Below are 12,932 nucleotides of genomic sequence, written 5' to 3'. Positions count from 1 at the left end.
TCAGCCTACATCCTCGCACTGGCCTGGCGGACATCTACTGGAACCCTGAGTTTGCCCTTTGGCACGAAGCATACCCAGCTTCATGTCTCTCCCTTCAAGTCTCCTGAAAGCAGGCCTTCAGGACCCGAAGAGGAGACAGGGGAAGGGCCAGGCAGGGTGGTGAACTAAGCTCAGACTGTCCAGAGCCTTCTGGAGACATGGCTCCCAAACTAGGCCCCTGCTAAAATTGGGGAAATACTTCCCACCCTGCCATCTCTCCCTCATCTGGCTGGCTGCCCCAGACCTCTCTCAGTTGGCGCCCCCAGCCTGCAGTCCATTCTGCTCTTCAGAGGGTAGGCTGAAGACTCACTCTGGAGAAGGGTAACAGGGCCAGCCTGTCCTCACCCGCCTTCAGAACACCAGCCCCGCAACTGGAGTTGCCCAGGTTCATGGCCCCAAGCTGTGGCCCTCGCCTGACACCCCGTCTCACTTGCCAGCCAAGATGGAAGGCAGGTTTAGCCTGTGAGGTTCAGAGCTGGCTCGACACACATCTAAGAGCCAAGCAGACTTTTATTTCTGCCACAGCCTCTGCTGGTCAAGGTGCCTGTGCTTCTCCCCCTCCACCCTTTGCGGCCACCCCAGTGGCAGCAGCTGTGGCCCTTGGCCAACCTCACTGTCAAGGTTCGGCAATGCTGCAGTCATAGCAGAAGTTGAAGTTGGTGGGGGGCGGGGGCACAGGGGGTGGTTGCTCAGGGATGGGCACATTCTCCAGCTCCAGCAGCCGCAGCTTGGTCTCCATGGTTAGCAGTTGCTCCAGGTCCAGCCGTGTCTGCTCGCTGCCCATGGGATTGCCCAGGAGGGCGCTCAGCCCATCTGTCCACAGGTGGAACTGGGGATGGGGCCAGCTCCATGAGGGCCTCTCCATTTCTCCCCATGCCCGTCTGTTCCCCTGCCCATCTGCTCAGCCTGCCCAGGTACTCACCTCCCGTTTGGACGGGGCAATGAAGTTGAGGTATGCCTCCTCTTCCCCATGGTCATAGCTGACTGAGAAAGCTAACTCCCAGACATCCTGGAAAAGCAAGGGATCCAGGAGCGCTGAGCAGGGGCTGGTGGGAAGCAGCCCTGGCGCCCACTGCACTCACCTTGTTCTGCTTCCCAGAGCCTTTCTCCCGGACGTGGGGGCAGTCCTTGCCTGTCAGCAGTGCCCTGATGTCGGCCACAGGAACTGCAGGAAAAAGGCTGGGTTGACCACTGAGACCCCTGGCGGCCCCGGGGTGGGGTGGCTCGGGGAGCACAGGTATCTGCCTGCCCCCATGCCCTCCTCACGCTGCTCAGGCAGGCTCTCAGGGGTCGGCGGGCCTACTCCCTCCTCCACGTCCCCGTACTGCAGCACTTTGTGGTTGGGGGACAGGCAGCAGAACCACAACTTGTCTGCGGGTGGAAAGGGCAGGGGCGGGGGGGAGCAATGAGAGGGCCTCCCCAGCTCTGTCCAGCCTCCCTCCAGCCCCACCACCGCCCACACAGTGACCCTGGCGCCGCCGGCTGCTGATCTTGTGGAAGAGGGTCCCCTCGCAGAGGCGGAGCAGACGCTGCTGGCGGATCAGGCCCAGGAGCTCCGGCTTCAGTTTCTCCCGAAGCTCCCTGGGTGCAGGGGAGGGGGCTCACTGAGCTGGACGGCCAGGCCTGGGCAAGGCAGCAGGGCAGGTGGGCACTAGGCCTGGATCCACCCCCATGACTCACAGAATTGGAGGGGCCAGCGTGCCTTCCTGGTGTAGCCGCTCAGTCTGTCGAAGCCGCAGCACTTCCCCATAGGTGAGTGCATTCACCTTCGTCCGGAAGAGCTCCAGAGAGCTGGGCTTCAGGGCCAGCGTGCGGGCCAGCTGCTCCCGCACCACTTGCATGACCTGGGGCCATCCCAAGCCTAGCTCAGGGCCTGAGTTCCGGGCCCCAACCCCAGAACCACCTCTGCCCTGGCCCAGGTCTCTCCACTGCTGCCCTCCACACCTTGTCGAAGTCCTCCTGAGTGGCCCGCATCTCCTTCCAGGTCTTATTCAGCAGCTGGATGCTCACACAGAAGAGCTCATGGAAGCTCTGGTCTTGGCCAAAGAACATGGGTGAAAAGTCCTGGGCTGTTTCGGAGCCTGGAGCGGGGGGGCAGGAGGGGCTCAGGGAGATAGTGTGTGCTGCCCCTGGCCCTCTCTGCCCTTCCGTCCCCCGTTCCTGAACACGCTGTGCCCAGTGCCACTCACAGGGCTCCCCAACATGGAGCAGATCACACAGCAGCACGGTCAGCTGGATGCTGCTCCTCGCAAAGGGGCACTCGTGCTTGTCCTCACGGCTGCTGTTCTCTAACACAAACTGAGGAGGCGGGAGCACAGGATGGGCTGGGGAGTCATGACTAAGCCCTGGGAGGCCCCACTTAGGTGCCCTGTACCCCATCCATCCATACCCCACCCCACCCCACCACTGACCCGGCTGTAGGCGCTGGGTGCCTGTCTAGAGAAGTAGAGCATGTTGTCCAGGGCCAGCAGGCCAGGGGGCACGCGCTCCAAGTCCTGGGCAGGGTTGCTGTTCTGGGGGGCAGGGGAAAGACAGCTGAGGAACGTCCCAGCCCTCTGGGGCAGTAGCAGCAGCCCTGGGTGGAGGGAGGGGGAAGGGGCCTGGGTAGGGGTCACTCACAGAGAAGCCCAGTTTGCGGAACTCGCGGGCACACAGGGAACGGCGACGGTCAGCGCTCAGCCCGGCGCCCATGGACTCCCCCTCCGGCTCAAAGGCAGCTTGGCGCAGGGCCTGCAGCTGCTCTCGCTGCTCCTGGGGTGGTTGTTGGAGCGGTGGCAAGATGGAATATTCAAAGGCAAACTCCGGCCAGCCCCAGCCTTCTGCGCGCTCAAGGCACCTACCTGACTGTAGGGGTCCAGTGGTGTCCGCATGCGTGGCTCCAGGAGCCCCAGCATCAGGGCCTGCAGTACGTACAGGTGGTGAGCCATCTCGTCGCCCAGCGGCGCTGCACTGTGGATGATGTTCTGAAGGACAGCCAGTCCACGGCTGTGAGCGTGGGCTTCCAAGGAGAGGAGTGGGGAGGGGTCTGCCAGGCCTGGTCCTTCCTACCTTATAGATGAACTGGCGAAGGTTTTTCTGCCACAGGTAGTCGAGCATGTACTGGTGGGTGGGAAGAGGGCTTGAGTGATTTAGCCCCACCATGAGCACCCATCTTTTTGGCCCACTGCTCTGAGCACAGCACCCACCAGCTCCTGCCCACCCCATCCAGTCACTGGATGGATGCCCACCTTACGTTCTGCAGGGGTGGCCCCCTGTAGCAAAGCTGTCAGCAGTGCCATGGCCTTGGTTTGCAGCTGCTGGTTCATCCTGGGTCAAAAAGAGGGCTCAGCCGGCCATCCGGGGCCCAGGCCTGCTCTCCTCCCTGATGCCCACCTCAGACACTTACACCTGTAGGTGCACCAGCAGCCTGTCTAGTGGCACCTCACTCTTGACCAGCTGGCCCAGGGTAGGGCTGCTCAAGGTCACATTCTCCAGCAAGCCCAGGGCCAAGGGCTGCACAGAGGCATCCATCAGGTTCATGTTCACGTAGCACACCACCTTTGGCAGAGCAGAGGTTGTCACCACCCCATCACCGTGGAAGGTCAGGCCCTGACACCTCTCCACCACCTCCATGCGTTTCCCTGAGAAAAGCCCACCCACCTTCCTAACAAAGGAGATGCTGAGTGTCTCCCAGGACACCACGCCGTGCTCCATAAGCTCCAAGAAGGCCCTCAGTGCGAGGGCCAGCACCTCTCCTAGGCTGGAGGGACATCGGAGGCTGAGCACAGCCAGACCAGGATCCGCGGTCCCACTGTGTCCCCTGCCCACCACAGCCCTGGGCTCACTCGTCCCCATCCTCAATGATGGTGCCCAGTCTCTGAAGCCCATCACGGCTGATGACCTCCCGGGCGAAGGTCAGGTCCGGGGCCAGCAGGAGGAGGTGCCGCAGGGCTTCCCGGCGCCCTTCACGACTTTCGCTCTGCAGCCCTCGCAACAGCCGCTCCGCCTCGCGGTCCTGGCGGGGTGGGAGCAAGGGCAGAGCACAGGTGAGGAGGTAAGGAGAGGGAACTGGGGGTGTGGGGAGGCGGGTGTCCGCTAGGTGGGGCACTTCTAGCCTGGAGCTGGGACTGGGCCCCCAGTCGCCAGGTGCAGAAAAGAGGCACAGCAGAGGGGCAGGGAAGGAGGGCGGGGTCGGAGGGGCATTACTGGGGCCGTGCTGAGGCACAGGATGCTGCCATTCTTGATCTCCATGCGGTTCTGGAAAAGATGGGAAAGAAGTCAAGAAGGGCCCTGAGGACTGGCTAGTTGGGGCTGTCAAGAAGGGAGGGGTAGGGGGTCAGTAAAAGATCAGGTTGCAGAAAGTGGGACGATGACTGCGAGTCGCAGCCAGAGTTAGAAGGGACCACAGGGTGGAATGTGGGGCAGAGGGGAAGGGACTCACGTTCTCGGTGATGTATCTCCGGTGCCCATCCGCAAACTGCAGGGCATAGCGCTCAGAGTGAGGCAAGCTCCACCTGCAGGCAGCAGAGGCTCCGTAAGGCTGGTAGGGGGCGCCCTCTCCCTCCTGCCCCGCCCCATCCCTTACTCCTTGCGCCCCGTGCGGACCCGCACTCACGCGTCGCACACCTCCTTCAGCACAGCAGCCAGGGGTTTTGCCTACAAGCGGAAGAGTCACTCACAGGATGGGAGAGGGAAGAGGTTGCGGAGGAGCCTGGGAAGGGGTGGGGTGGGCTATTTGAGGGGAAGGGGGTGACCCGGAGGTAGGTGGTGGGGTGGATGGAAGCCAGCCAGGCCTAGTGACCTGGTCCAGCTGGATGAGCTGCGGGATGGCGTCACGCATCTGGACGGCGATCTTCACCACATTCCGCGGGGGCGCCATGGTCTAGCCGTGGGGGCTCTATACTTTCCAGACGTGCCACCTCCGTTGAGAGCACACCTGGCCTGGGGCCCCTGGGAACGAAGGCGTTCCTCAGCCCGAGGCCTGGCTCCCGTGGCTCAGGCTCCCACTCGCGACAAGGTGCCGCGGCCTTCCCTAGGGAGCCGGATCCAAGGCCAGTTCCGGGTTGGAGTCCCGAGGATATGAGAGCGCCTGCCCCGCCCCGCCCCACCAAGGACGCCCCGCCCCGCCCCAAGGTGCGGCAGGTGGGGGTGCGGAGGGCGGGCTGTCAGCACAGCCGCACCTCCTTTTCCAAGAGTTGACCCGCCCAGTTCCACCACCACCCAGCACAGTCCCAGGGAAGGGCCCTGAAAGAACCAGATCAAAGATAGCCTTAGGCACGATCTTTATTCACTTGGACACTGTACAAATATTACAATTTCCTTTTGTTGCAAAAAGTATAAAAATAATCTTTATATAGGAATCCATCCGTTACTGCAAATCTTTCTAAATCTCTGCAAATGGCTCTAAATGAGGGTAAATGAATAAACAAGAGGGGGGCTATAGGGCAGAGGGAGGCTGGGCCAATCCTTAGGGACTCAGCAGCCCAGATTCTTAGCTAGAAATCTCCATTCCTTCCTGTTAGCACCCCCATGTCAACAGGTCCTCAGGGCCAAGGGCCCAGCAGAAGAGGGGGCACAAGAGAAGTCCAGGAGGAGGTTTGTGATCGGGCATGGGGAGAAGTTAAGGAGGCCAGGGGTGGTGCTGGCATGTGCCCATCCCCACCCCAGACTTCCTCCTGGAAGGGGGAAGGCCCGGCGGCAGGTACAGGGCAATGGGAATGGACAAGTGGCCCTGTGAGGGTGATGGAGGGTCCTTGGTTCTGTGCCACTGGGTGGCAGCTGAACCTGAACTCTGGGAGGGCTCGAGGAGGATACCAGGTAGGGTAAGGCCCCCCAAAAGGAGAGGCAAACACTTTGGCTCCACGGTGGAGGGGGCTATGCCTTCCCCAGCTCTCCCAGCACAGAACAGGTGGACTTGCAGGAGCAGGACTTGGGGCCAGAACTGTGCAGTGAGGGAAGGCTGGGGAAGCCAGAAATCTGCGGCTCTCAAGCTGTGGGGGAGTGGGGAGAGGTCCCCAGGCAGCCCCCAGGTCAGACAGTCTGTGTCCCAGCCACAAAGGGCATGCTCCTGTCAGTCAGAGGTTGAGAACAGGCACATCAAAGAGGTCACAGACACCTTCACTCTCATCCAGGTTGTAGATGTAATCGTGGTCTCCAGGAGGTGGAGAAAGGCGGAGGAGGGGTGCAAACACTGCGGAGAACAATAAGCTGAGGCCCCACAGCCGAGGCCCCACCCACGGCCACCCAAACTCTGCCCACATACACTTACCCCCCACCTTGCTGGGCCACCTACCTTCTGAGGACATCAGCTCCTCTAAGAGCTCTGAGCTCATGCATTCTGGGGACAGAGAGAGAGCTCAGTTACATCCTGACTCCCCTCTCTCTACCCACCAAAGTTCATGAAGAGGACCACCAAGCCACCCACCAGGAACTCTGACCCTTTGCCCAGATAACAGGCACAACCAGAAGGTCCTCAGAAGGGCAAGAAAACAGCTCTAAGACCCAATGAGCTGTGCCCCTTACCCCAGCCCCAGGGAGGAACACAGCCCTACCTCGAGTGGGATCAAAGATTTCCGACAGCTCTTTGGGGAGCTCCAAAACTGAAAAACAAGAAAACCATGATCAAGCACAGAGGTCCTACTCTAGCCCTTGCTTCCCCAGATCCTATACCACCCACCCAGGGGGTGCCATACAGCTGAGATGTAGGCCCCACATCAGGCCAAGCTGGCACTGTCAGTAAAGATGGCGGCAGTGATCCTGAGTGTTAGGATACATGAGGCCATCCACGGGGAACATCTGGGAGAGAATTCATTTAGCTGATGTGGGGTGGGGAGCAGGAGGAGGGAGCTTGAGTGACACCAGGGTGTCAGATCTGAATTCCTCTGCACCAAAGGCCCACTATTAAGTTATTGGTACAGTGCTTCCAACTCAGCAGTTCAGCAGAAGGACAACACACCCTGCTTTCATTTCTAGGTTCAGAGTGTATACCCTGTCTGATGGAGGATGCCCTGTGCGATGAAAGGATGTCCTGTCCATTCCTGCCCTAGCTAAGCACCTACTTGTGCCAGGCTGAGACCACACCCCAGGTCAGGTCACTTGGTGGAGAGGGACACACACTCTTAAGTAGGGAATAGTGCTACAGGGTGATGACGCTGTTACAAAGGTCCAACGAGGACACACGTGGGAAACAGGGAAAAAGTGTTGGAGGCTGGTCACCAGGGATTTCATTTGCCAGGTTTAGGGGCTCTGGTTTTATCCAGTATACCTTAGGGAGCTGTTAAAAGAATTTTTGTAAATAGAGAAAAGCCAGTCAGGGTGTGTTTCAGAATCAGTCAGGGTAAAGATGACAATGCTGAAGAACTTAGGACAGAGGTGGCGGCAGTGATCCTGAGTGTTAGGACACATGAGGCCATCCATGGGGGGTGTCTGGGGGAGAATTCATTTAGCTGATGTGGGATGGGGAGCAGAAGGAGAGAGCTTGAGTGACACCAGGGTGTCAGGTCTGGGTGACTAGGGCCAAAGGTCGGGTACGCACAGAGGTGGAAAAACAAGTTTCAGTTGAGGACACATAGAAATGAAGTGTCCATTGGATGTGCAGAAGGCACATGGACACAGAGGTAAGGTTCAGGCAAAAGACCTAGGAAAGACAAAGGGTGGGATTCACCTACCCAGAACTGGGGCCCTCCACAAGTGTGCCATGGGCCAGAGATCTGGGAAGCCAGATGTAAAAAAAATGCCAAGGAGAGGTCAGAAGGAGAAGTTAGTTAACAGAGAAGAGCCAAAAGCTGACATTATGGATGCTAAAAAGGGAAAAGAGCATCAACACAGAGAAAGAGAGGACCAGAGCAAATCACCGAGAAACCCGCTGAAGCTGGCTGGGCAGGGCTGGGTGACTGATCAAGAGCAACACTAGTATGGAATGGGGTGGAGGAGTTAGGGCTGGGGTCCTGACTGCTGCAACCTGAAGCTAGATCAGGGAACCAGGATATGGAATAAAATGGAGATGACTTTTTCAAGGAGTCTAAACACAGAGATAATAGGGAAGGCGATAGAAGGGGACACAGGGGATGAAGTGTCATTTAATGAAAGACTTAGCAGTGCTTGAGGGCCGAGAGAATGAGTCCCGGCAAAATCAAACACTCAAGTCACAGGATAACGAGGAGACACCAGCCAGATGACACTGTCTCTCCTAAGACACTCACTGCCCCACTTTGGGGCCTGAGGGCCCCACACCACAGCCCATTCCCTAGGAGAGCGCTCATGCCTTCAGGAGACCTGAGTCCAAGGGGTGGCAGGCAGGGCTTGAGAGAGGACCAGGAAAGCGGACAAAGGGGCACCAGCACCAAGCCAGAGGCCAGGCTCCTCGCCTTGGCTGGCAGAGCTCTAGCTGATGGCAGGGGGCCGGCCAGCTTTGACAGAGGAGATAGGAGAGTTCAGTTCCAAGCCTGATTCTATTGAATTAGGTCTTTTTGAGGCTGGGTTCTCCCTGCTCCCAAGGGTACAAGTACTCACCACCTGTGGGGTCTGCCTTGATGGGCTCAAAGGAGGTAGAAGGATTGGGTCCAGATGAACTGCTGTTGCTGCTGCTGCTGCTGCTGCTGTCCAACAGGGCAGAGGACTGCAGCGGCCGGGTGTCCAGAGCTGCCAGGCCCAGCGGGAGGGAGCTGAGCTCACCACTGTCCTTGCTCTCGGTTCCATGGCCTCCACTCACTGCAACCACATCCCCCAAACCTGGTCACTCAGGGACAGGGAGCAGGATATTGAATCTGGCTATGCTAGAATCCACAGCCAGGATGACTACAGCCCTGTCCTCGGCCCAAGGAGACTTAGGCATGCTCACCCTCCCAAAAAGTAATGTGAAAATTAGTCACTGAAGGAGATGGGGCATGAAGCCCAAAGGAAGGAGACTCACAGATATGACTGCTGCAACCACACTTCAAGAGGGGTGCCAGGGCAAGTGAGACACAGGCAGACCTGGTGGAAACTGCCACCACTAATGCCCCTTCACACAGTTACAATGTCCCTGTTAAAAGGGCTCATTGGCTGCACCAGCAAAGAGAGGCCAGTGGGGTGGGGGTGGGTGGGTATAACCCCTACAGGGTCTCATTCAACTCTCAGTATTTCATCTCGTCACACAGAAACATTGCTTCTTGGGTCCCCGAAGTCCCTCATTACCACATACCCCTTGTGTCTCACCTGTAATCTCAGCTGCTGGACCAGCCACCCCCTGGGCCTCGGTGCTGCTGGGGACAGGGTTGGGGGTGGTTGCCTGGGGACTGCTCGGGCGTGAGGCATCCTGGGGCTGGGCCAGGGCAGGCTTGGGCAGAAGCGGAGGGGTAGAGACAGCAGGCGGGCTCTGGAGCAGGTCTTCGGGTGGGGGCACAGGAACCGCCACAGGTGGTGAGCTCCATGCCTCCTTGTTCACCAGAAGCACCTCAATGGGGCCACTTACACTCTTCAGGTGAATCTGGTACTTCTTCTGCCCATTGAGGCCCTGAATGTGGGGGTGGAGGACAGGTGGAATTGGAAGCAGATTTGGCTCCTGCCTGACCCTGGGCCAGGGCCAGTATCCTCTCCCACCCTGGGCTGCCCGTTCCCCTAGATAACTTCAAACCCTAGGCCTCCCCTTACCTGCCCCACCCGGGACTTATCGGGCTCCACAGCCAGCACCCGCCCTCAATCCACCCCACCCGGCTGGGCTGAGCACCCACCTCTGGGATGGGCACCTCCAGGCTGGTGCCCGACGGGGCCCGGATGGCAAGGAGAGTGTCTCCTAGGATGACAAAGACGATGGATCAAGGCCCATGGGCTCAATTTGAACTGGGAATGGGGTGCCTATCCCTCAGAACAAGGAAGGACGTCATAGTCCCGGAGGGGGCGGACAGTAGGCTTCACTCACTCCCTATTGAGGCTGGGGGAGAAAACTAAAGCTTTTTCTCTCCTAAGAACCCAAAGGTCAGTAACCAGAAAATCTGGGTTCAGATATGTGGAGCAAGAGATTAGTGGCCATGGGCACCTCATTCAATTGATGGGGCTGCTCCCTAGGCAAAGATGTTCTGGCCAAGGCCAACAGCTCTTCCCCAGAACCAGCCTGGGAGATGCAAGATGGACGAGGAAGAGTTCCTGTACCTACAGTGCAACTAAACTACAGGTTGGAAGTGGGTACCACTGCCCCCTGCACACAAGCATATACAAACAGGCACACACACTTTCTCCCCTCGTATGCTTCTGTCACACCTGAGAAGCCAAACCTAGGGGGCGATGCAGGTGGTGGCTGACCCAGAGACCCAGTCCAGGCTTCCTGTACCCTCTCAGCATGGTGAGCCTCCATAGGGTCCCAGAGATCCTCAAATCTAGGCCTTACCCTGTCTGGTTCTTCTTTGAGCAGGCCCCAGGAACCCTCTTAAGAGACGGAAATCTCTCAAGCACCGAGTCCACTGCTCAGGGCTGTGGCTCAGCCCAGTCCCACCCCCATTTCCCCCTACCCAGGCTCTGCTCACCAGCAAAGCATCTGCAGATGTCCTCATGAGTCACGTAGGCCAAGGTGTGGGGGTTAAGGAGAATGGCTGATGCCCTGCCTATGGTGACAGATAACTGACACAGCGAAGACCCAGCTTTGCAGCAGAGGTCTGACATACATGCTCACAAAGAGAAGCCCTGAGGCCTGGGGTCTACATGGGGGAGGGATCACAGGCCAAGACTGTGGGTGGAGAGGCTCCGAGGAGGGAACCGGAGGCTGAAACCTGGCCAGGAGCTGGAGGACCATCCTCCCAAGTGGGACAGAGACTAGGGGACACAGAGCACACCCAGCTGGACTAGAGGGCCCATCGCCCACTCCCCGGGAGCCAGGACCGCCGATAAGAGGATATCAGCTGTTCTGCACGTCCTCTGTGACGTTCCGGATGCTCTGCTGCACCCACACCTTGTGCTGGTCTAGTTCTTGCTCCCGCTGCTGCAGCTCCTCGATCTCTGCCTTGAGCTCAATCAGCTTGTCCGCAATCTCCCGGGTATTGCAGCCAGGACCCACACCCCTGAATCCAGGAAGGAGAGCTAAGAGGGACTGCCTGGCACTCTGGGTCCTACAGCCCCTGTTCTCTCTGCCACCCTCCACCCCACACTCCTGACACTTCTGGGTAGGAGATACCATTGCCGACCCCGGTGCCCCCACTCACTTCCACTGGATGCTATTCTTGGATTTTTTCTCAATCAACCCGATACCTTCCAGCACGTTAGTAATGTCATATATCCGCCGCTTCTGGCGCACAGCTAGGGTGTCAGCTGCCTGGCAAGGAGAAGAGAATGGAAAATGCTCAGTCCCACTCTCACGGGGGACTCGGTCTGGAGTAGTCTGGAAAGGGGGTGGCCTGAATTCTAGCCCTCCTCCCCAGGCACTACAGCAGCTCAGGACTGTGGGGCGGGAAGAGGCCAGACGAAGCCTGAGCTGATGTTCCGATGCTCTTTTCCCCACACCTGCTGGAAAGGGCCACGAGGACTACCACCCGCAGCCTCAAGCTTGCCACAAAGCTGACATCCGATGAACAGCCTTAGCCGAATGAATGAAACAGCTCCCGGCCTCCCGCTTGTGAGAAGCACATGTATGGCGGCCTGCTCTGAGGGCTCAGCTGGGCCGCCCCGGGGGTTCCCTCTACCGGCTCAGGCCTGGTCCACCATCCCCCTGTCGTCCCTTAGCCCGGGCCGCACCAGCTTGAGGTCAAGCACACCGTCCTTGGCTTCCTGCAGAAGCGACACGAACTTGGTAGTGAGAAGTCCCAAGCTCTTCTCGTGCCGGCTTGGGGTGCCTGGGGGCGGCGGCGCCTGTGGCCCGGCCTCCGCCATCGCGCCCGCCCGCCGCCTCCCCTCAGCCAGGCCAGGCCAGGCCGGCGCCGCCGCCACTTCCGCTTCCGTTCCTGGCTGCTCGGCCGCCGGCGCCAGCCTCGCTACTTCCGCTTCCGCTTCGTTCCCTTCCAGGGAGTCCGTCACAATTCCTCTCAGCAGACATGGCCGAAAAACTTGAGGGACCATCATCAAATGTCCAACCGCCGAAGAGGACGAAAATAACCCCAGGATCCCGGAAGACAGATGTGGTCGAGGAAGCATGTGGAGGAAGTCGTTGGGTAGCCTCAGGAGCAGTAAGGAGGAATCACTGGAACCTTCCTGGCTGGCAAACCTGACCCAACTCGACTAACTGTGCCCCAACCCTCATCTCAGGAGAGGAGACCCTGCTGCCTGATGAACCCAATGTGTTTTCCCAAACCTGCTCCTAAAAGACTGCCCCACTCTCTTGGGATCACCTACCCTCCTTATTCCTGTCCTTCAGTTCCTGCCAAACAGCAAGCACTAACTACATCTAGCTTATTCACCTGTCTGCATCCCCACTTTCTTCCCCTGATCCCAGCCTCGCCTTTCTCTTGTCTCCACACTACAGTGCTCAGAGGCCATGGGATTAAAACCACTTTTCAACCGATGCAAACATATTTACCCATGTGTAAATATATGTAAAGCCCTTAGAGCAGTTTCTGGCATGTGGAAGGATTATGTGTTTGCTAGTATCATTTTGTTATTTTTAACACTATCATTTATTATAGTTTATTTTAGGTCAAGTTCTTTGGAAAACAGTCTTTGAGAAAGAGATGTGCCAGCAGGAAGTTTACTGAGAAGCCACACTTGTAAGGAAATAAGACAGGCCAAACAGGGCAGAGAGGAGAATTAAACTGTGAGGAAGTTAAAATGGAGGGCTCTGTCCTTCTAGGAGCACTGAAACTGGGGTACCCCTTCCAAGGCCTACCTGGCCCTTATACCCTAACACTGACCAAGAGACTCAGATCTGAGACCTCATTAGCCTACATTTCGGGCAGCTAGGGGAATGAGTGTCTTTGTCCTGAAGGGTGGATTTGGGTGGTAGCCAGTGTCCACAG

The 12,932-nt window shown here is 58.3% G+C and overlaps 2 protein-coding genes across 8 annotated transcripts; both read right to left on the bottom strand.

The window, feature by feature from the left end:
• Nucleotides 1-531: 531 nt before the first annotated feature.
• Nucleotides 532-5,069, bottom strand: ELMO3 (engulfment and cell motility 3). 4 transcript variants are annotated; one of them, XM_042231778.1, is made up of 20 exons: nt 4,820-5,069; nt 4,634-4,674; nt 4,460-4,532; nt 4,225-4,275; nt 3,864-4,033; nt 3,679-3,778; nt 3,425-3,576; nt 3,267-3,345; nt 3,088-3,138; nt 2,880-3,002; nt 2,659-2,790; nt 2,451-2,552; nt 2,229-2,337; nt 1,984-2,120; nt 1,720-1,883; nt 1,508-1,620; nt 1,306-1,410; nt 1,122-1,204; nt 962-1,048; nt 532-884 (listed from the first exon to the last, which is right to left on the bottom strand). In XM_042231778.1, exons 1-20 carry the CDS (start codon nt 4,895-4,897, stop codon nt 729-731), a joined length of 2,106 nt encoding a protein of 701 aa, XP_042087712.1. In that variant the 5' UTR covers nt 4,898-5,069; the 3' UTR covers nt 532-728. The 4 variants fall into 4 exon arrangements, with proteins under 4 accessions (XP_042087712.1, XP_027833866.1, XP_027833869.1 ...); XM_027978065.2 differs by having other exon boundaries at nt 532-868; XM_027978068.2 differs by having other exon boundaries at nt 532-852.
• A 214-nt stretch (nt 5,070-5,283) lies between these two features.
• On the bottom strand, nt 5,284-11,926 carry E2F4 (E2F transcription factor 4). Of its 4 annotated transcripts, none has more exons than XM_042231789.2 (10): nt 11,719-11,926; nt 11,190-11,299; nt 10,887-11,048; nt 10,518-10,561; nt 9,729-9,790; nt 9,214-9,511; nt 8,530-8,748; nt 6,570-6,617; nt 6,311-6,355; nt 5,284-6,208 (listed from the first exon to the last, which is right to left on the bottom strand). In XM_042231789.2, exons 1-10 carry the CDS (start codon nt 11,851-11,853, stop codon nt 6,093-6,095), a joined length of 1,239 nt encoding a protein of 412 aa, XP_042087723.1. In that variant the 5' UTR covers nt 11,854-11,926; the 3' UTR covers nt 5,284-6,092. The 4 variants fall into 4 exon arrangements, with proteins under 4 accessions (XP_042087723.1, XP_014955966.1, XP_060253988.1 ...); XM_015100480.4 differs by having other exon boundaries at nt 8,530-8,727; XM_060398005.1 differs by having other exon boundaries at nt 5,284-6,355.
• Between the last annotated feature and the right edge of the window lie 1,006 nt (nt 11,927-12,932).

The sequence above is a fragment of the Ovis aries genome, chromosome 14 (genome assembly GCF_016772045.2).
Source record: "Ovis aries strain OAR_USU_Benz2616 breed Rambouillet chromosome 14, ARS-UI_Ramb_v3.0, whole genome shotgun sequence".
In the NCBI taxonomy this organism is placed as follows: Eukaryota; Metazoa; Chordata; class Mammalia; order Artiodactyla; family Bovidae; genus Ovis; species Ovis aries.
Note: the sequence above shows the minus strand (reverse complement) of the source record. Positions and strands in the feature narration are given on the sequence as shown.

Coding starts and splice junctions, on each gene's coding strand:
- ELMO3 (XM_027978065.2), bottom strand. CDS start 4,897: ATGGCGCCCCCGCGGAATGTGGTGAAGATCGCCGTCCAGATGCGTGAC. Junction 3,577..3,678: donor GCATCTCCTTTGTTAGGAAG/GTGGGTGGGCTT, acceptor GCTCTGCCAAAG/GTGGTGTGCTACGTGAACAT. Junction 2,553..2,658: donor TCCGCAAACTGGGCTTCTCT/GTGAGTGACCCC, acceptor CCTGCCCCCCAG/AACAGCAACCCTGCCCAGGA.
- E2F4 (XM_060398005.1), bottom strand. CDS start 11,853: ATGGCGGAGGCCGGGCCACAGGCGCCGCCGCCCCCAGGCACCCCAAGC. Junction 10,562..10,886: donor GAGGACGTGCAGAACAGCTG/ATATCCTCTTAT, acceptor TAACCCCCACAC/CTTGGCCTACGTGACTCATG. Junction 6,618..8,529: donor CAAGGCAGACCCCACAGGTG/GTGAGTACTTGT, acceptor CTTGTTTTTCAG/TTTTGGAGCTCCCCAAAGAG.